Source organism: Macaca fascicularis, chromosome X (assembly GCF_037993035.2).
Source record: "Macaca fascicularis isolate 582-1 chromosome X, T2T-MFA8v1.1".
Taxonomy (NCBI): Eukaryota; Metazoa; Chordata; class Mammalia; order Primates; family Cercopithecidae; genus Macaca; species Macaca fascicularis.
Genome location: NC_088395.1, coordinates 118,235,483 through 118,256,048, shown reverse-complemented (window position 1 = coordinate 118,256,048; position 20,566 = coordinate 118,235,483). Strand labels below are relative to the sequence as shown.

The window sequence follows — 20,566 nt, the reverse complement described above, 5'->3', positions numbered from 1 at the left end:
TCACTAAGAACTTTTATATTCAACATACTTGGTATATTCCAATCTATTGCAATGATCATTGAGGCTCAAATTGTTCCATCTTTGGCCAGTGGGAATCTCTCTTTGTGATGGTTTCTGAGTCCTTTTGACATGATGCCTATACTCTGATAATGTTCCTTGCTATCTGGTATGACAGGATGTTCCAGGATCATCTTGAACATTTCCTGCCCAGACCTGGAGTCAGCCATTTCTCCACAGAGCCCAGTTTATTTTAAAAGTAATAAATGTTATTTTAAGACCACAAACTAGGTGCTAGGAATACTTATTGTTTTCAGGCCTTTCAGTGGACAGAGCGAGGAAACATTTACATATATTAAAAGATAAAATATCTCAAGTTCATACTGATACTTCTAATTCAAATTCAAGACTATAAAAGCTTTTAATTAGCCTCTATAACATCTGCATTACCTTTTTTCCCACACTAAGAATCCTGGTTCATTAGGACACAGGGGATAAAATTTGAATATCCCATAATTACTCATTTGCTTTAGCCCACATTACACAGTCTCAGAATAGCTTTCTGAGTATTGAAGAATCTGATGTGACTGACAGCATGCAAAAAGGCTTTGCCCATAGTCTCTCAATTCTATCATCTAAAAAAATAACTACATCTATACCCTCCAAACATAAGGCTATTACATAGTACAGTCTCAACTTCTCAGCCCTCACATCTTACTTCTATGGGTAACTATGTATTTAATACTTATCATCACGTCTTATGTCTCTAATGTCTTTAATTGTTCTGCCTCTAATTGTTCTGCTACAGAATAACAGAACAATGTCTCTAATTGTTCTGGTAGCCTAAAACTCTGGTAACCTAAAACTCAAAGTTCATTCTCTAGTACACTGTTGTGCAATACAACTTTTTGTGATGGCAAAAATATTCTATATCTCTGCTGTCCAATATAGTAGCTACTAGCCACATGTGGCTTTTAGCACTTGGTATGTGGCTGATGCAACTACAGATTTACTTAACTGTAATTAACTTAGTTTCCACACATGGCTAGTGATTACCCTGCTTGACAGCACAGCTCTCACAGATTCATCAGGAAGGGTTCATGGGAATAATATTCTTGGGTTCTCACATGTTGTCCTTTGTGCTTGAAAATCAGTTTGAATGGATACAAAATTGTTGGTTCACATATTCCTTCCTTGGGTATCTTAAATGTTATTCCACTTTCTTCCAGCATAAAACAATGCTGTCAAAGTTTGATGATTATCATTGTATTTCTCTTATATGCCATAAACTCTTAGATACTCAGGACTTTTTAAGTCTGACAATTTTATTAGAATATTCTGCTGTCCATCACTCTGGGTCAATATTCTCAGGTATTCAGGGTGCTGTTTCAAGTACGTACTTTTAAAACTTTTTAAACTTATGCTTTGACTCTGTGTCCCCACTCAAATTTCATCTTGAATTGTAAACTGAGCTGTAATCCCCAGGTGTTAAGGGAGAGGCCTGGTGGGAGGTGACTGGATCATGGGAGCGGTTTCCCCTATGCTGTTCTTGTGATAGTGAGTAAATTCTCATGAGATCTGATAGTTTTATAAATGGCAGTTTCTCCTGCTCTCTCTCTCTCTCTCCTGGCGCCTTGTGAAGAAGGTGTCTGCTTTCCCTTTGCTTTCCGCCATGATGACAAGTTTCCTGAGGCCTCCTCAGCCATGCAGAACTGTGAATCAATTAAACCTCTTTCCTTTATATGTTACCCAGTCTGAGGCATTTCTTTATAGCAGTGTGAAAACAACCTAATACAAAACTTCAGCAAAGTTTTCTAAATTATAGCTTTTAGTATTATTTTGTTCCTTTACTTTGGTTTTCTTTTTCAGGGACTTCTATCCGTGTTTGATCTTGTTTGCCTAACTTCAAATATGTCGCTTTTAAATCTTTATCTTCATTTTCTTTCAATTTTAGATTTCCCTCTTCTTACATCTTTATTTTAAAAAAAAAAAAAAAAAAGGTTTACGGCCGGGTGTGGTGGCTCATGCCTATAATCCCAGCACTTTGGGAGGTTGAGGTGAGTGGATCACTTAAGCCTAGGAGTTCAAGACCAGCTTGGGCAACATGGCAAGACCCCGTCTCTACAAAAACACAGTAATTAGCCAAGTTTGGTGGAGTGTGCCTATAGTCCTAGGTACTAGGAGGCTGAGGCAGCAGGATTGCTTGAACCCTGAAGATCCAGGCTGCAGTGAGCCATGATCATGCCACTGCACTCTACCCTTGGTGACAGAGCAATACCCCGTCTCGAAAAAAAAAAAAATTAAAGCCTACAGCACTCATTTCTCTTAAAGCATTATCTGCTGTACATACAGTGTGGGTATCCCTAATTTGAAAATCTGAAATTCAAACTGCTCCAAATTCCAAAACTTTTTTAGTGCCTACATAGTGCTCAAAGGAAATGCTCATTGGAGAATTTTGGAAATTCAGATTAGGGATGCTCAACAAGTATATTGCAAATATTTTCAAATCTAAAAGAATCCTAAGTCCAAAACACTTCTAGTCCCAAGCATTTTGAATAAAGAATACTCAACCTGAATTTGCTCAAGCTCATTATAGTTTAGTTTCCATTACTAAAATGACCTTCTCCCATTTATAATTCTTTCCTGAGTTCTATTACCTCGGGTAAGTTTTTCTAATTCTGATTTATGTTATTCCTTAATGTTTTGTATTATTAAAATCTGTAGCTCATTTTGAACTAGTTTGTCACAGTTTTAGTTTGTTTAGTTCTGTTTAGTGTTTCACTTCTAACATGTTTTCATTGTCTGTAGGGACATTCTGCTTTTTATTCCTTAAGATATATTCGTGTAGCATTTGACCTTAATCTTTTTCTTTTGTTCTTTTCCCTGACCTGCTCTTTTCTCTATCCTGATCGATTCAGATTCCATTCTTTAGCAGTTTCTTCCCAGTGAGGAATACTATCCTAAAAGGGAGCTCTGGCAGGTCAATTTTGAAGAGTTAGAGGTTAAATTGTTTTAAGCCCTTTAAGTCCTTCTACTATGTGCCGCATGCACTCATCCAGTATTAGAGAAACCAAATCCCTTCCCAGTTTTGGCTGCTGCTTCCAAATTGTTGGCCCCACTTTCCAGTAACTTCTTATTCACTGGAATTCTCAGGTACATAAGACAACATCCTCAATGCTTCTATGTAAGAAGAGGTCTGCTCCCTCACAGACCCTGATAGCACGCAGGTCTTGTGACTGGTGGTTTGTCCCTACCTGCTTAAATCCTGGGGTTCATGGGGATACCTCGTCACCTAGTTTTTTGTAGGTGTCATGGGTTTTGACTTCACTATTTCCATTTTTATTCTGAGACTCAGAAAAGCTAATGCTGTTGTTGCCACCACCTTCCTAAAAGTCTGCTGATAACTTAAAATTTTATTAACTCACTGAAAATCCACAACCACTTCATAAATTGGTACTATCAGTACCCCCAAGTCACAGATAAAAAGCTTCAACAATTTGTACAAAATTGTACAATAAGTTGTAAAACCACAATTCTAACCCAGATCTTTTAAATTCCAGAGCCTGTATCTTTTATTATGATATTTACAGGACAATTATTCATTACAAAGGAATGTATTTTATAGAATTCCTGAAAAGTTTGCTATAAGGTGAGAAACATCATTATCTTAACTCTTATACGATAAAACTTAACTCAAGGTTTGAGAAACTAGTACAAGTCCCCTAATTCAGCAGGTAGCAAAATGAAAGGTATAAAATCTTACCTGCACGAAATTTGCAATAAACTTGAATCCCTGACTCTCAAATCTCATGGATTTGAGATTATGTTCAATGGCAGAACATAATTTATTAAGTAGGTTAAATAAATTTAATTCTGGAAATTAAAGTAATGGTATCTGATAACCAGAATAGCTGGATGTGCATGTTCATGAATAGGAAAAGAGGCTTCCAAAGTAAGCATCTGCTAATAACCTACCTGGCCTGCCGTGTGTAGGTGGAGATACAAATAGAGGCTGTATAGCATTCTGTGAGGAAACTGAAGTAGTACTAACAGCTTGATTAGCTGCTGCACCATTAGATAAGACTGGAGCTGGAACATTATTGGCACAGGAAGCTGCAACTGCTGCAATATTTCCCATCACCTGTAAATGTGGAAGAAAGTTCAAAACTCTAAGTTTGGTTTCTCAAACAGTAGATTATCTGAACCTAAACTTCAGAAAACAGTAATTAGACAACTAAAACACTGAAAATCAATCTTTATGTAAACCTTATATAGGAAGGTTATTTCTTTCAGAAGATCTTAGGTCACTTGAGAGCTTTGATTTTTTAATTCATTTATTCCTTAAAAGGTAATACACTAATATGATTTGAAAATCAAGTATTAAATCGTATACAACGGAAAGTTTTCCTCCAAGCCCTGTCCTCCGTCTGCCTAGTTGCCTGCTCCCCAGTTAACCTCTGGGCTTCCTGCATATTATTCCAAAGATTTGTAACATATATATATTTTTTGAGACAGTGTCTCACTCCCATCGCCCAGGCTGGAGTGCAGTGGCATGATTTCATTCACTGTAGCCTCAACTTTCCAGGCTCAAGTGATTCTCCCACCTCAGCCTCCCGAGTAGCTTAGGACTACAGTCACGCACCACCACACGCAGCTAATTTTTTATATTTTTAGTAGAGATGGTTTTGTCATGTTGCTAAGGCTGGCGTTTAACCCCTGGGCTCCAACAATCTGCCTGCCTTAGCATCCCAAAGTGCTGGGATTACAGGCATGAGCCACTGCATCTGGCCTACACTTTTTTCTTTTTTAAAGAGAAAAGGTGCCTTGCATTTTTTATAACATTGTAAGACTGTATTTTTTTTTCTGCTTAGGCCACAGCTCCTTAACAGAATAAACTATTTTTCCACAGCACCCAGTACAGGGCTGTGCACAGAAAGATATTCAATAAATGGTAACAGAAGCCTCTTGAACATACTGTCCTCACTGGGAGTCTCCATTTTCTTACCATCCAACCACAGTGTGGCTGCTACCCACACTGGTTCTCTGAAACTGTATTCAAAGTCACTAGTGGTCTCTATGGCAACAGATCTTAATAGACTTTTGTTAAGCCTTATGTTGCTTGACCTCTTGGCAGCAACTGACACCTGGCTGCTCTTCCTAGGGCTTCCATAATATTCCTTTCTAGGAATATTATGGAATATTCTCTAGGAATATTATGGAATATTCTCTTCCTAGGGCTTCCATAATATTCCTTTCTCCTGCTTTTCTTCCCTCCTTGGATGTTCCTTCTCTGCCCATTTTCTAAAATTTGATAATTCATGGGCTCTGTTCCAGATACTCTTCTCAACCTCTTCCTTTGCCCAGGATGATCTTGTTTACTCCTATGGTTTCAGCTACCTTTTTATAATGCTGACTCTCGATTCTACAGGAAAGCTTTAAAATTAAGTTTCAGTTAATGAGACAGAATTGACAGGTAATTTAGATTAACTCACTCTTTATATAAAAGAGGTTCACAGTAAACTATGAGTAATCTAAAGCCAGCACATAGAACAGTGTCTGGAACACAGTAGTGCTCAATAATTTGTTGAATTAATTTACTAATCACTGTGTCAGACACCAGAAGGTACAATAATACCTAAAGGAACGAAAGCAGTTGCTTTGAAGTATGATGAAGGTAAATGAAAAGAGAAAATTCATTTTTCTCTGTTCAGGCCATTGTAACTGCTTAATAACACTATGAAGATTACCTTCTGGGGGTAGTTGTACGAGGTAACTGTGTCCTGAGGAGACATAGAACATGATTTTCTGTCCTGAAGAGACTTTAATGAATACAAAAATATAGTTACATAAAAAAAAAACCACATCAATAACTTTGTTTCAACTATATGAAAGTGTTCAGTCCTGAAATAATTCAAATTTGGAAGTGACTCCTAAGACAAAGCTCTAAAAGTTGTCACTCTAAAACGTGATGTAGGTGACTGTTTTGTTACGTATCTACAGAAATCCTCAGCACATCTAACTCAAGTCCTGATGTAGATACTAAAATGTAACTGATGATTGAAATCTAAACACCTTTTCAGTGATCTTTACCTTAAAAGCTTCAAGTACCATAGGACCAACAATAGTTTTGCTTAAAAAAAAAAAAAAAAAAAAAAAAGGCATTCTATCTGAATATGTAGCTTGGTACAAGGGTAAACTGGTTATTCAGCTGCATTTTATCTAAGTGGGATTTAACAGATACTGTAAGATTCAAATATCATTCTCCTCTGGCTTAAGACCCTGTCTTTCTAAAAGTAAAAATGATTTTGAATGGCTTGGACACATGAATGATAGACTGTCATGGCAGCAAGAACTCTAGCAGCAGAGATTGGTTACATTAGTAAGAGCACAGACAGAACAGGGAAAGGAAATCACAGGAAACAATGAGAAGTACCTTACTGTGAAAAGGTGAGCCCCACTTAACACGGACAATTCCAAAGTCTGTGTTCAAGTATAGCCAAAGCCCCTGCCAAAAAGCAAACATTTGCCCTGGCTCAGAAGTTCCCAAGTGAATACCAAATGCTTCTACAGAAACATTTATTTGAGTGTTAGACATGGAAATAAGAAGTATAAATAAATGTTCATGAGTTCTTAGAAGGCTGTGCCTGGAAATCTTTATTCAAAGAGCCCTGCGTTGGACAAAAACAAAGATAAATAGATGGGACTTAATTAAGCAAAAAAGCTTCTGCACAGCAAAAAGAAATAACCAGCAGAGTAAACAGACAGACAACCCACAGAGTGGCAGAAAATCTTCGCAATCTAGCAATCTATACATTCGACAAAGGACTAATATCAAGAATCTACAAGAAACTCAAATCAGCAAGAAAAACACAATCCCATCAAAAAGTGAGCTAAGGACATAAATAGACAATTCTCAAAAGATACACAAATGGTCAACAAACATATGAAAAAGTGTTCAACATCACTAATTATCAGGGAAATGCAAATAAGAACCATTATGTGATACCGCCTCACTCCTGCAAGAATGGCCATAATAAAAAATATCAAAAAATAGATGTTGGCATGGATGTGGTGAAAAGGGAACGTTTTTATACTGTTGGTGGGCATGTAAACTAGCACAACCGTGTACACTATTTTCCACTATGGAAAACAGTGTAGAGATTCCTTAAAGAACTAAAAGCAGAACTACCATTTGATCCAGCAATCCCACTCCTGGGTATGTACCCAGAGGAAAATAAGTCATTACACAAAAAAGATACTAGTACATATATGTCTATAGCAGCACAATTTGCAATTGCAAGAATATGGAACCAGCCCAAATGTCCATCAACCAACAAGTGAATAACGAAAATGTGGTGTATATATACCACGGAATACTACTCAGCCATACAAAGAAACAAAATAATGGCATTTGAACCAACTAAATGGAATTAAAGACCATTATTCTAAGTGAAGTAACTCAGGAATGGAAAACCAAACACTATATGTTCTCACTCATAAATGGAAGGTAAGCTATGAGGACACAAAGGCCTAAGAATGATACAATGGACTTTGGGGACTTGGGGGAAATGGTGGGAAGTGGGTGAGGGATAAAAGACTATACATTGGGTACAGTGGTACACTGCTCAAGTGATGGGTGCGCTGAAATCTCAGAATTCACCACTAAAGAATTTAGTCATTGTAACCAACCACCACCTGTTCTCCAAAAAACCTATTGAAATTAAAAATTAAAAACGAGGTTTTTTTTTAAATGTATGCTGATAATTCTGAAGACATTTATCCTTTATTTTAGCAACAACAGAAATTTGCTATGGATTTGGTGATGGGGGCAGGGGGCTTGGAACATATGAAGAAATTGAAAGCTACTGGAGTTGTTTAAATTCAGAACAAAAAGGAACATGTGACAAGTGAAATTGAAGGAACAGAAAAAAAAGTATTATCATCCCTCATGGTAAGATTCTTACTTGCCTTTTCACTTGGATGGCTACTTCAAAAGGTGATATCAAAAGCACACGATATGAGAATAGTAATGGTGGCAGGAAATGGGGGAAAAAACTTTCTCTGGAAGGAGCAAAGTAAAGGAAGGAGAAAAAACAGAAAGAGAATTACGTATCAGAGTTTTCTTCTCCTTCCTAAGGTATATTGTCTAAACAGTAAAAACAAAAAATTAGTACACGAAGCTGCCACAGTTAAAATTAGTCATAATTAGAGAATTTAAGGTAGTTATTCAAGTTCTTCATAAATATTCCAGTTCTCCTGAATAGACGGTAGGATTGCCCTTCCCAGCTCCATCCAAAGTCAAGAATGACCAGGTTACTTGGTCAATAAAATATGAACAGAACCGTTAGGAGTCAGTGTTCAATTTCTGTATCTTTTGCCCTGCTGCGATGATCATGATGGCATGTGCCCATCAGCCTGGGTCCCTGAGTGACTATGAAGAACAGTCACAGTCTGGCAGCCTGCTGCCAACTCGCATTGAACTATATAACATTAGCATGAACAACTTTTCCTGAGTTAAGTCACTGAGACTTTGGGGGTTGTTACTGCAGCATAACCTAGCTTGACTAAAACAGAAACTGGTAACTAGAAGTAGGGTACAGCTATAACAAAATCCTAATTAAGAAGATTATGAACATGCAGCTCTCAGGGTAAGCAATTTAGAAGACTGGATGTTAGTATTGTGCTTTGATTACTGTTGGCATGGTTTAAAGCAAGTTATTTTAAGACAGGTGTGTGTAGGACAGAATTAGTAGTTTGCAGGCAGGAATGAAAGGGAATAGATTCCTTGAATACAGGGACTCACAGGGTTGAAGGAATAACTGTTTCAACCCTAAACTATAAAATGTAGTATTGACGAATGGTTTCAATGACAACAAACAGTGAAAACTTGACCTCACAGCAAGAATCAACTCTTTGGTTAAAACCTGAGTGCATTAAGATGTCTCAAAGTTGAGTTCAACTAAGGATGTAACACCTAGTAAGTCCTTGCACTTCAACAAAACGGCTTGTAGAAAAATGTCCAAAAGGCATGGCTCTTCCATCAATGCCTGATGAACTCAAGCCACTTGCAATCAAATAGACAGAAATAAGGATAAAACCACAAAGAATTATAGCAAATCTTAGTAGTATATCTATAGAAAAAATTGTAGTATGGCTATTGGTACATGAAACCAAAAGAAATCAAACAGAAGCAGAACAAATTAATCTTACAGTCAAAGAAATCACGAGTCAGAACTAAAACCATTCAACTGAGATAAAACCACCCTTGCGCCTCCAATCTTCTATAAGTAGCAAGCTTAGAAAGTTGCTCTGTTGCCAAGGAAAGATTATTCTCCAATGCCTACTCCAAATATTGGCAGGAAGGATGGGCCTTGGGAGTAACCAAGAGCCCCAGAAAATAAACGAGAGATCCTCCAGAGAAGAGTCTCATGAGTACGTTGGGTGCCCTTACAACGTCTGCCCATGAAGTTCTCAGAATTGCTACAGGCCAGTAACTGTTTTTTTATTCCCCATTTTCTCCCTTTCTGAATAGAAATTTCAGTCCCTGCTTCAGCACTGTAAACTGGGGAGGGAGGGGGGAAAAATAAAAAACCTCCATATTTTTGGTTTTAGGTCTCAAGATCACAAGAAGCTACATCTGGACCCAATATAACAAGTACTACACATAGCTCAGAAACTCTAGGCTTTGAGTTTGATTACACTGAATGGGACCTTTTAGGATGCCTCCTTTGACATAGAAACAAGTATTCTGCCTATGAGAGGGAAGGCAAGTTGAATGATACAGTTCTTAGTGCTGCTAAAATGTTTCTTTTTGCCTTCCAGGCACAAAGAAGTTAGACTCTTCAGTGGGACCTGCTCTGGCCAGCGAAATGGAAAAGAAGGTGACATGTATCACCTCTGGTGGAAGTTGTAAGAGCCAGTGCACCAGTTACCAAATTTTATTTCCTGCCTTGGTAATCGTGGATGAATTTCCATCAGCCTGAGTACCTGAGCAAGCCCTTCTATAGACCTCTACTAGACATGTAGCATAAAGGAGAAGCAAACTTTTGTTATATATGATCCATTATAATAAAAAAACATAAAACCTTCTAAAAGATTACTGCCTATGTTAGAATATCTCTAGAATATCTCTAAATATATTAGTTCCAGAAAACGAGTTAATTTCTGTCTCAATTTCTTCATCTTCAAAATGAGAATGATACTAAGCCTCACAGGGTTGTTCTGATTTAAATACATTTATATGTATAGCTCTTAACAGTGCCCCAGTACATAGTAGGCGCTATAACTCTTTGCTATTATTAAATACCTACCAAGTTTGCTGTAGATGCAGTTGTGCTATAAACACCTGAAGTTTCATAGTCTGGCTCTAGAGAATATAGCCAAAGTAAAAAATGAGCATTATTTTATAGCTTGAAATTCTATAAACAATGATGAATGCCAGATCACTTCTAGATCTTACTGACCTGCACGATAAAGATATTCTTCATGATATCCCCCTGGGGAAAAAAGACAAGACAGAAGAAATGTGTTTATATAGGCCTTTTTAGCTCAGCAGAGCCAAATGGCCAGCACTTGCTTTTTCCACCAGTTTTATGGTTATATGTTCAAAACTAAAATGCATACATCCTGGAAAGTGATATGAGCTTTCACACTAGTCAACAGATATTGAAGCCAGAGATTAGCTGTACGCTGTACAAACTTCTCCTCCGAAAATCCACTTAGCTCTTAGAGGTCAGGCAGAGGTGAAAACTCAGTTGTGTCCAATTTTTCCAGTGAGGCTACAGTGTGGTGATTAAGCACATAGGCTCTGAAGTGAGGACTGCCTAGATTTGAATTCTGATTAACTACACTACTTTAGGTAACTTACTTAATCTCTGTGCCTCAATTCTTCACTGTAAAATGGAGTAACAGTACCTAGCTCATAGGCCTTTTGAGGATGGTTAATGGAAGTAAAAGTAACTTAGCATAGTGCTTTACATATACTAAATACTCAATGGTGACTATAAAGTATGAGTATAATCTACTGTTTCCTTAGGTGGACATTAAGGGAATATGTTATGCCTCAACTGTTTTTCAATCTGTTTCATGTAAGTAATACATGTAAAATCAGTGTGTCCTCAAAGGATGGCTCAGTAGACTGAACTACTTTTAAGATTTCTGTACCATCGAAATGCAGAGAAAGTCAATATTCAACCAGATGGTTTTCCACCAAATATAATCTGGCAGTTCTAAACTAAATTTGATTATTAAACACACCACTTATCAAACACACATGCATGAAACTCCTCCAGATTTAAGGTGGGAGCAAAGATTTGGTTATTTCAAATATGCCACACCACCCATAGAGCTAAAAGACAAAAGGGTCATCTAAATAAGAGAGCAGACAGTAAATGTCCTTAAGCACACGCATGCACACATGTACAAAGTTTTCACAGATCATTCTTGTACTAGATTTTTTCACTCATTAAATTCCTAAAAATATCTATTTTTTTTCTATACTAGCAGAAAAAAAAAGTACCACAAGAAAATAAGAAACTTATTCATAAGTTAAGTCATTGGGAATGCCTGACACCTCCTTAAGCCATTCAATGCTCCACAATTGTTTCAATAGGCATTTACAGTATCTTTTAAAAGGAACAAGGTAAAAACAAACACATTCCATGGTAGGAGTCAATATAAAAACTGTTAAGGGTATGTGTGTATATATGATTCCAATTATATAAAATGTCCAGCAGAGGCAAATCCATAGAGACAGAAAACAGACTGACGGTTGCCAAGAGCTGGGGGTTGGGGCAAATCGGGAATGGCTCCTAATGGGCACAGGATTTCACTACTGTGGTGATAAAAATGTCCTAATATTAATTGTGCTGATGGTATGCAACTCTAAATAAAAAACCCACTGAATTGTATTCTTTAAATAGCTTCATTGTATGATATGTAAATTATATCTCAATAAAACAGTTATAAAAAATTATATCTCTGCCATTTACCAAGGATATGACTGTGGCCATGTCATTTACCCTCTGAATCTCAATTTCCTCATATGTAAAATAGGGACAGCACATTCCTCAGAAGAACACATGAAGGACTATATTATGAATATAATGACTTAGTAGAGTGGATATCACACAGGGTTCAATAAAGAGTAATGTTTATAGATCAAATAGACTTATTTGGGCAAAGAAGTTACTTCATAGCAGTCTTAAAAAATAACAGCCAGTTACACGAAAAGCCTAACATATACAAATGATGAGGACAACTATATAGTTGTGTATTTGTATAGTTGTATATTGTAGTTGTATAGCTGTATAGTTGTATATTGTACAGTATAGTAATAGTGCCTTACTAATAACGAACAGATGTTTTCCATACTGGTATCTGACACCAAGTCAAAAACTCACTAAAGACCTATGCAGAGAGCTGAAAACAAGTTATAACAATGTAGCAGCCTACTGAAATAGAAGTCTATTCTTCTGAGAAATACCAGGACATATTCAAAAACCCAGCAAGCATTAAGAACTTATATAAATCTTTCAAAACTAAGCTAGTGGAACAGAGAGAGACCCCAAAACCAAATTGGTCTACTTCACCGTCCTGATGTGCCAATGCCACAAGAATCTTTTAAAAAATATTTAACTGTAATTGACTCACCATTTTCACTCTGGCCATTGCCCTCCTCTAAATTCAAAGTCTGTTTGCCTGAGCTATGTCCCCGCCTTCCAACACAGTATCCTGAAGTAGCAGGAACCATTGTAGAGGGACCTCCATGATTCTGTATCAAAGAGACACATATACTGCAATTCTCACTATATAGTCAGGAAAAAAAAGCTACAGGGACGTTTTAAAAGGCAGTTTAAAAACTAGCCTAACAATGTGAACTTCTGTTGTAAGAGAATTCTGTAATTGTTTTCCATGCAGTTTAGAATACAAAAAATATGAAGTCACAATCAAGAAAACAGAAAATATTAACACATACTCTATAGGCAAGATTAAGTCTACCTCTATTCCCTTTTCTAGGAACAGCTGGGAGAAAATGTCTCTTTTCTCATTTTCAATTTTCAGAAAAGGCTTTGTTTGGTTATTTGTACAAAATCTAAAATTTATCCACATTGCCTTTACTTCAAAAAAATAAATGAAAAAAGTAAACAGCTTTTTGAGTAAAGCACTGATCCACTCACAGGTAAAGCTGGATAAGCAGTCTCATCCCCTTCTTCAACTTCATAAAAAGTAATAGTTTCTTCTAAGCCCCTGGGCATCTGTCCATTCCCTGGGGCAAATCCATACTGGGACTCCTTGTTCATACAACTCATCTGGCGGTGACTACGTCTAAATGAACTTAAGTGGTTCAAAGAATAAAAAAGTAAAAATGATGAAATATAACTTGTTCCTAACTTCTAAATAACAGTTCAAATATCTCAAAGTTGACACTTTTTAAAACACTAATGTTCAGCAATGAACTCAGACTTACCCATTTTCTCTGACTTTCAACACAATACTCACCGAGATCTATAAGAGAAGTTATCATAGCTCTGGCAGCACCTTTTACCTGGGCCTGGGTAAAAATCAACTTTAGGGCCCGGCATGTTGTGCCTGTTTATAAACCGAGATGAATTCCTAAGAATAAAGAGAAAGAAAAATAAAACTCTCTATTCACCAATATCTAAGTAGTCAGTCTCTGTAGTTAAATAGAACTAATCTGTCTTTCTAAAAACATTCAACTAGAAAGAGCTCTGCTCTCTGCAATATTGGCATTAGGCCTATCTATTATTAATGAAATACAGTCTGTATGTCACACAGACCCTCATCTTGATGGCATTCTATCTTCTTGGATCTCTTCAACTGCTTCATATTTCCCTAGACCATGAAAATACAAATCTGTCAATGTCTTACCTGGGCATCCCATATCCCCGACCTTGTCTCGGAGATGGATGTTGAGGATGAAAATGTTCATTAGACATAACATTGCCAGCTGTCTGTGAGTAGTGCATTGGAGGATCATGCCCATAATGCATACTGTGTTGTAGCCTGGGTGGGAGGAGGGGTTCTCCCTTGCCATAAGCCATAGTCATGTAAACTTCTTTTCCTCGAATTTTCTTGAACATCTTCTTCTGTTGCTTTACGTCCATCTCTGATATAACTTTCAGGCAAACAAAGAAGTAGCAAATAAGCTCATAATCAAAGCAAAAGGCCCAGTGTACTGTCACCACCACACTGCCTTAAACTTTCCAATGCTTCCCCTAGGAACAAACCAAATAAACATAGGGAGGGAATTTTTGTGATTTTGAAGGATATACTAAATCTTTTATTTGGAAGGACAAAACCAGCAGGTAATTTCTGTATCAACAGGTATATCTCGGCACTATCCCTAGTATGGGCAGGTTAGTATAGGTCATCAAAACACTGAGTCATCTATGGCCAGGCACGGTGGCTCACGCCTGTAATCCCAGCACTTTGGAAAGCTGAGGTGGGTGGATCACCTGAGGTCAGGAGTTCAAGGACAGCCTAGTCAACATGGTGAAACCCCGTCTCTACTGAAAATGCAAAAATTAGCCAGGCGTGGTAGTGTGTGCCTGTAATCGCAGCTACTCAGAAGTCTGAGGCAGGAGAATTGCTTGAGCCCGGAAGGTGGAGATTGCAATGAGCCAAGATTGCGCAACTGCACTCCAGCCTGGGCGACAGAGTGAGATTGTCTCAAGAAAAACAAAACAAACAAACAAAAAGCCCCCAAAACACTGAGTCATCCAATCACATACATTACCATTCTCTAATAAATTATGCCTGTTAATATCCCCGGCTGCTTCTATGAGGTGTTTTCCTAGTTCTCTAAGAAATATTTTTCCCCCTCAGGTTAAGATCCATGTCAGCTTAAGTTTTTAAAATTAATTTTTATAGGTGTAGAACAGTATGTATTTATGGGGCACATGCAGTATTTTGATACAAGCATACAATGTATAATGATTAAATCAAGGTAACTGGAATATCTATCACCTCAAACATTTACCATTTCTTTATGTTGGGAACATTCCAAATCCAGTCCTCTAGTTGTTTTGAAATATGCAATTTGTTAACTATAGTCACCCTATAATGCTACCAAATACTACATCTTGATCCTACTACCTAGTTTTGTACCCATTAACTAATCCCTCTTTATCCCCCACCCCCACTACCCTTCTGAGCCTCTGGTAACCATCATTCTACTCCTCATCTCCACAATATCATTTTTTTCTTTTTAGCCCTCAAATATGAGTGCTCAAGTTTATACAAAGTCCCTTAAGAACCATGGTTCTCAACCAGGGACAATTGTGCCTCTCCCTCCTCTAGGAAATATTTGGCAATGTCTGAAAACATTTTTGTTTCTAGTGGATAGAAGCCAGGGATGCTATGAAGCACCCTACAATGCACAGGACAGCCTCCCGACAATGAAGTAGTATCCATTCCATTATCAGTAGTGCTAAAGTTGAGAAACCCTACCCTACAACAAGACATATGACATATCTTTAAAAAATAGTACAATGTAGGTAAGTAAAAGCAGGTACATGAAGGGGAAAATAAAATAACAACCTTTAGCATACAAACCTATTTCTGGGACATATCCCCCAGGCATTTTCTGATAACCTCTTCCTTTCCGACTGGGCATAGCATTCCAGGCAGGAACAGGCATCACTTGGGTAACTGGTTTTAAGTTAGCCAGTGGAACAACATGCCTTAACAGTTAAAGGTATCACCATGAAGATACTGCAACACAGACTTAACTCTCATTCAATACACGTAGCCCACCCCTTATATTTCAAGTGTATTCTATTAAAACCTGGTTGACACCAGTTTCCTTGTTTGTTATTAATTTAGAAAACCTAAGAGTAGTTTGTGCAATTTCACTGCTGTTTCTAGTACCGATCACATTTCAGAAGAAAGACTGGTAGACCATATTAATTCACAAATATTTGCTGCACCTCCTTGGAGGATTAAATCTCCCCACCCCATTAACATGAGGCTTGGGAATGTAAACCACTCTGCTTAATAAAGTATGAGACATTTTAAGATTCAGACAAGTGGTTTGTTCTCATTTTATTCCCCATAATCATGGATGCACGTGTTAAAACAGGATCTCTGTTGAACCAGATCCCATTTGCTGACTCACTACGGACATGCTAAATGAAGGAGAAAGGACCTTACTGTTTTAAGCTGCTGAAATGTTTTGGTTGTTAGGGCAGCATAGCCTCATTTAATGGTTCTCAAAGTGGACCAGCAGCATTACCATCACCTGGAAACTTGTTCAAAATTAAAATTCTTGGGCCCCACCTCAGACTTACTGAATCAGAAACTTTAATGACTGGGCTCACTAATCTTGTGTTTTCACAAGCCCTCCAGGTAATTCTGGTGCATGGTAAAGTTTGAGAAAGACTAGATTAGTTTATCTTCATACTGGCAGAGGCTCAGTAATCCAACTTTGCAATTACTGTGAACAGTTTTGTATTAGAATTCCGTTGTACTTAATATTTCTAATAACTAGGTTAGTGTCTAAGATTTGAAAACTTTTATACATATCTAATACCTATATTGAGATTTCATACTTCAGCACATGCTTTTATAATTCAAGGTAAGTCATCCTAGGCCAACACTAGATACAATTCTGGTTCTCTTACTAGCATCCTGGTAATTCTCAATTTAATATTACAAAATGGAACCAAGAACCAAAGATTTCAGTAATTCAACAAATTATCATATTCCTACTTTTCTGCCAATTCTTCAATGAAGACTGTTACTGAATTGTTCTCATTTCCAACTTCCTGGATATGAGCATTATAATATCTTCCATCTGATTCCAAGCAAACCTGAAAAGAGAATACATCTAGTCTCAAAACTAGTGACAGACACGGCTACCGCCAAACAAAATACCACTTTTCCCCAAATGGAGTTCAGTGTCTACTTTTTAAAGTAATTCACATCAACACTGCCAGTCTGGATCAAAGGAGGCAGCACATACTGAAAGAACCTTACATCTAATCACTAAATTTGTAATTAAAATTTAACACAGACATTAAATAAACATTTTTTTTTTTGGCTGGGTGTGGTGGCTCATGCCTGTAATCCCAACATTGAGAGGCCAAGGTGGGAGGATTGCTTGAGGCCAGGAATGAGACCAGCCTGGGCAACACAGTAAGACCCTCTTTCTATAAAAGAAAATAAAAATAGGCCAGGTACAGTGGCTCATGCCTGTAATCCCAGCCCTTTGGGAGGCCAAGATGGGTGGATCACGAGGTCAGGAGAACAAGACCATCCTGGCTAACATGGTGGAACCCCATCTCTACTAAAAATACAAAAAATTTGTCAGGCATGATGGTAGGCGCCTGTAGTCCCAGCTACTTGGGAGGCTGAGGTGTGAATCCGGGAGGCGGAGCTTGCAGTGAGCCAAGATCATGCCACTGCATTCCAGAGCCTGGGAGACAGAGCAAGACTCCGTCTCAAAAAAAAAAAAAAAAAAAAGGAAAAGAAAAATTAAAAAACTTACCCAGGCATGGTGGTATGTGCCTGTAGTCCCAGCCACTAGAGAGGCTGAGGAAGGAGGATCACTTGAGCCCAGGAGTTCGAGGCTGCAGTGAGCCATGATCATACCACTACACTCCAGCCTAGGCAACAGAGCTAGACCCGATCTCTTTAAAAATAAAAATAAAAAAAGTTTCTAGTACTTTGTAAAAATAAGTCTTGCTCAACTCATATTATGACTACAAGCACATTCTTAAACAAACTACTGATTCTTGAAGAAGGAACTAACCTGACACTTGTCTCCCAAATAGTACTGTCTCCCAGCATACTCCATGTAATCAGATTTTTGAAGTTCTATTAAAAGAAAATGAAGATTCAAGCTCAACTAAACTGGTTCCTTTCCTATATCATTTAATTTCCTCATTTACTTTTACCATGTTACCGTAGTGCCGTTGACAATGCTACCACTATAAGTGAAAATAGGGGTAAAGTGCCAAAGGGCCATCCTATCATTCTGGATGACTTATTTCTGCAGTTAATTTAAAGAGATCTGCCAGAATAATTATGTGCTTTAAAAAACAAATACGTGGAAATTGGGAGTTTCTAATCAGAGATAGTCAAACACTAATGAGGTACAATTTGAAAGCAACACTATTCAGCTTCTTCAAATCAACCTATATATTTTTTAACAACTTACTGTGTTTCCCAAGGTCTTAACCTCATTCTAGATTGTTAACTATAGCTAAGTTTACCAGGGTTCAAGCAGTTGAATGTGAAATACTAAAGGCTTATCTTGAAGGCAAAACTTTAAGGCCTAGGTTGATCACTTTAGTTATAAGGAGAGAAACAATGACCTGTTTTCAAAAGTTGGTAAACTTTTTCTGTAAAGAGCCAGATAATAAGTATTTTCAGTTTCTTGGGCCATACATTCTGAGAGTCTTGAGTAGACTCTCAGAACTACTCAAACTCTGCTGTAAAATGTTATGAATGCTGAAATTTGAATTATATAATTTTCATGTGTCACAACATATTATTATTTTAACTTTTTCTGCCATTTAAGAATTAAAGACCATTCTTAGCTCATAGACCACATAAAAACTGCTGGTGTGTCAGATTTGACCCACAGGCCTAACCTACTCATTTATCAAGGAAGGTGGTCTTAACACCTGGAATTTAAGATGAGCTTGTTTTCAGTCACTAAGTTTCTTAAAGCTATCTAAAAATTATCTCCACACAGTCTTTGCAAAGTTGAAGTCCCAGGCAAACATCAGACTCTAAAAAATCCCTCCCACATCTGAAGCTATGTTCCCTCCTGTGGATTTAAATCATATATAAAGATAAAAAGCATCAGGCTGTTTTTTATAACAGTATTTCTGATAAGAGGTGTTCACCATAATTTGCAAAATTATACTCCTGAAGTTGTCAGGATTCAAAAGTATTCTGTTGATATTTCATTACCTTTTCTGCTGTCCAACCAAACATCAAACTCTACATTACGATAGATTTCCGGATCCAGGGCTTTGAGCACCTTATAGGGGAAGGGCATCTTTGATGGATTTTCTGGAGACTAAAACAAAAATAATCATGCTAGAAACTCACAATCCTTAGTCTTCCTTCTATGAAGAAGGAAAAATTAAGTTGCTTCCTTCTTAAAAAAAGTTGTTCTTTATTAAAACAAGAAATAAATCGCACAATAAACTTTGCCATATATTTTAAAAATCAGGAGACTAAAGTAGCAAAATGCAAGTAATCTAAAAGGTTTTAGATGGCAGAAGGGAAATAATGTCTAAATGAGGCAATGACTCAGGACACATCCCATATAAACCAATGCAACACAAACCAGGATTAAAAATTCAGAGCTATTCAGGAAGTGTTATGATATAGACATGGAGGTGCAAGTATTTCTGTACTCTACAATACCTGGAAATATCTGAAGCTTACTTCATTTTGGTCAAATCCTGTTAAAATTTCCAAAGGAACTACCATTTTTCTTCTGCTTTCCTAGAATTTCACTATATTCAATACTATTCCAAAATTACAAGCACCTCAGGTACACACAGAGATTGCTATAATAGTATTTGACTTATTTAGCTAGCCTCAAACTGAAGGCCTATTTGATTTTAGTCCTATATGGATGGTGAAATGTCTCCTGTTTCTCTAACTTTAAACCATGATTATCACCTAGTTTGAAGAAAATAAAGATAGGCATTGTATTCCTTAATGGAAAAAACCTTAGTGTCACAAGACTGATTACAAACTAAATATTGGGTTTGTAATATTTAACTTAAAAGCATATTGCTCCGGGAATTTCTGAAGTGTTGTTTGTTCTGAAAAATCTAAAATTCTGTAAAAATAAGAATTCAAAGAACATTAAGCATGCATTTTAAGTTTAAAGATAGGTAAGACTTTCACAAAGGAAAATGACCAACTCCTCCCTCAACCCATATAACTAGAATATACTATCTGACTTTAACTAGTTTGTCATGAGTATGAAAATTCTTTGCCTTAGAAAATATCAAACCTTTGTTTCTTCTGTTCCTTTATTGTAGCTCTCTGGTATATTTTCAGCATTGTAGCAGGCACCCCACTCTTCCATCCTATTTCAAAATATTTAGAGCAAAGAGCTTTTTATAAATGCAGAATTTACTTATCTTAAGCCTAACGACTACACCACCACCTAGTGGTAAATTAGCTCAGTTCTAAAACTAAGGCAAATGCTTTTTCATTCCAACATTTGCATTTACGCTTCCTTTTTATAAGTATGTGCTACAATATACTTAGCAGATTACCTCCTGTATTTTACAACTCCTGTGAGAACATACTCTTAGGGTGATCCCTATGATCCCTGCCTCATTCATTTTACTGGTCTCTCTCTCTCTCCTCTGCCGCCTATAAGGAAGCAAGCAGCCATGTTCACCACCACAATGTAGCAGAGGTGAGGTAATTACTTCCGGCCAACTGACAGCAAAAACTTGAAGCTCTCAGTCCTATAGTTCAAAGGAACTGAATGCTGCCAAGAACCATGAGTGGGGAAGTGGATCTTTCTCCAGTCAAAGCTCCAGCTAAGAACTCAGTCCTGACCAAC

General features: G+C 37.3%; 1 protein-coding gene across 31 annotated transcripts in view; it reads right to left on the bottom strand.

The window, feature by feature from the left end:
- Positions 1-20,566, bottom strand: part of ALG13 (ALG13 UDP-N-acetylglucosaminyltransferase subunit) — an 82,198-nt gene that overhangs the window by 21,483 nt on the left and 40,149 nt on the right. For 10 of the 31 annotated variants that reach the window (XM_074029122.1, XM_065538187.2, XM_074029125.1 and 7 more), the window contains 13 exons: positions 20,003-20,078; positions 18,940-19,048; positions 17,771-17,835; positions 16,729-16,829; positions 15,574-15,701; positions 13,888-14,134; positions 13,498-13,611; positions 13,176-13,332; positions 12,649-12,769; positions 10,461-10,493; positions 10,308-10,363; positions 5,745-5,816; positions 3,973-4,138 (listed from right to left, as the gene is read on the bottom strand). In XM_074029122.1, the coding sequence (XP_073885223.1) occupies positions 3,973-4,138; positions 5,745-5,816; positions 10,308-10,363; positions 10,461-10,493; positions 12,649-12,769; positions 13,176-13,332; positions 13,498-13,611; positions 13,888-14,134; positions 15,574-15,701; positions 16,729-16,829; positions 17,771-17,835; positions 18,940-19,048; positions 20,003-20,078 (1,445 nt within the window). Of the gene's footprint in view, positions 1-3,972; positions 4,139-5,744; positions 5,817-6,430; positions 6,503-7,963; positions 8,059-10,307; positions 10,364-10,460; positions 10,494-12,648; positions 12,770-13,175; positions 13,333-13,497; positions 13,612-13,887; positions 14,135-15,573; positions 15,702-16,728; positions 16,830-17,770; positions 17,836-18,939; positions 19,049-20,002; positions 20,079-20,566 lie in introns of those variants that run through there. The other 21 variants (XM_074029120.1, XM_045384212.3, XM_045384205.3 and 18 more) reach the window with 8 other exon arrangements.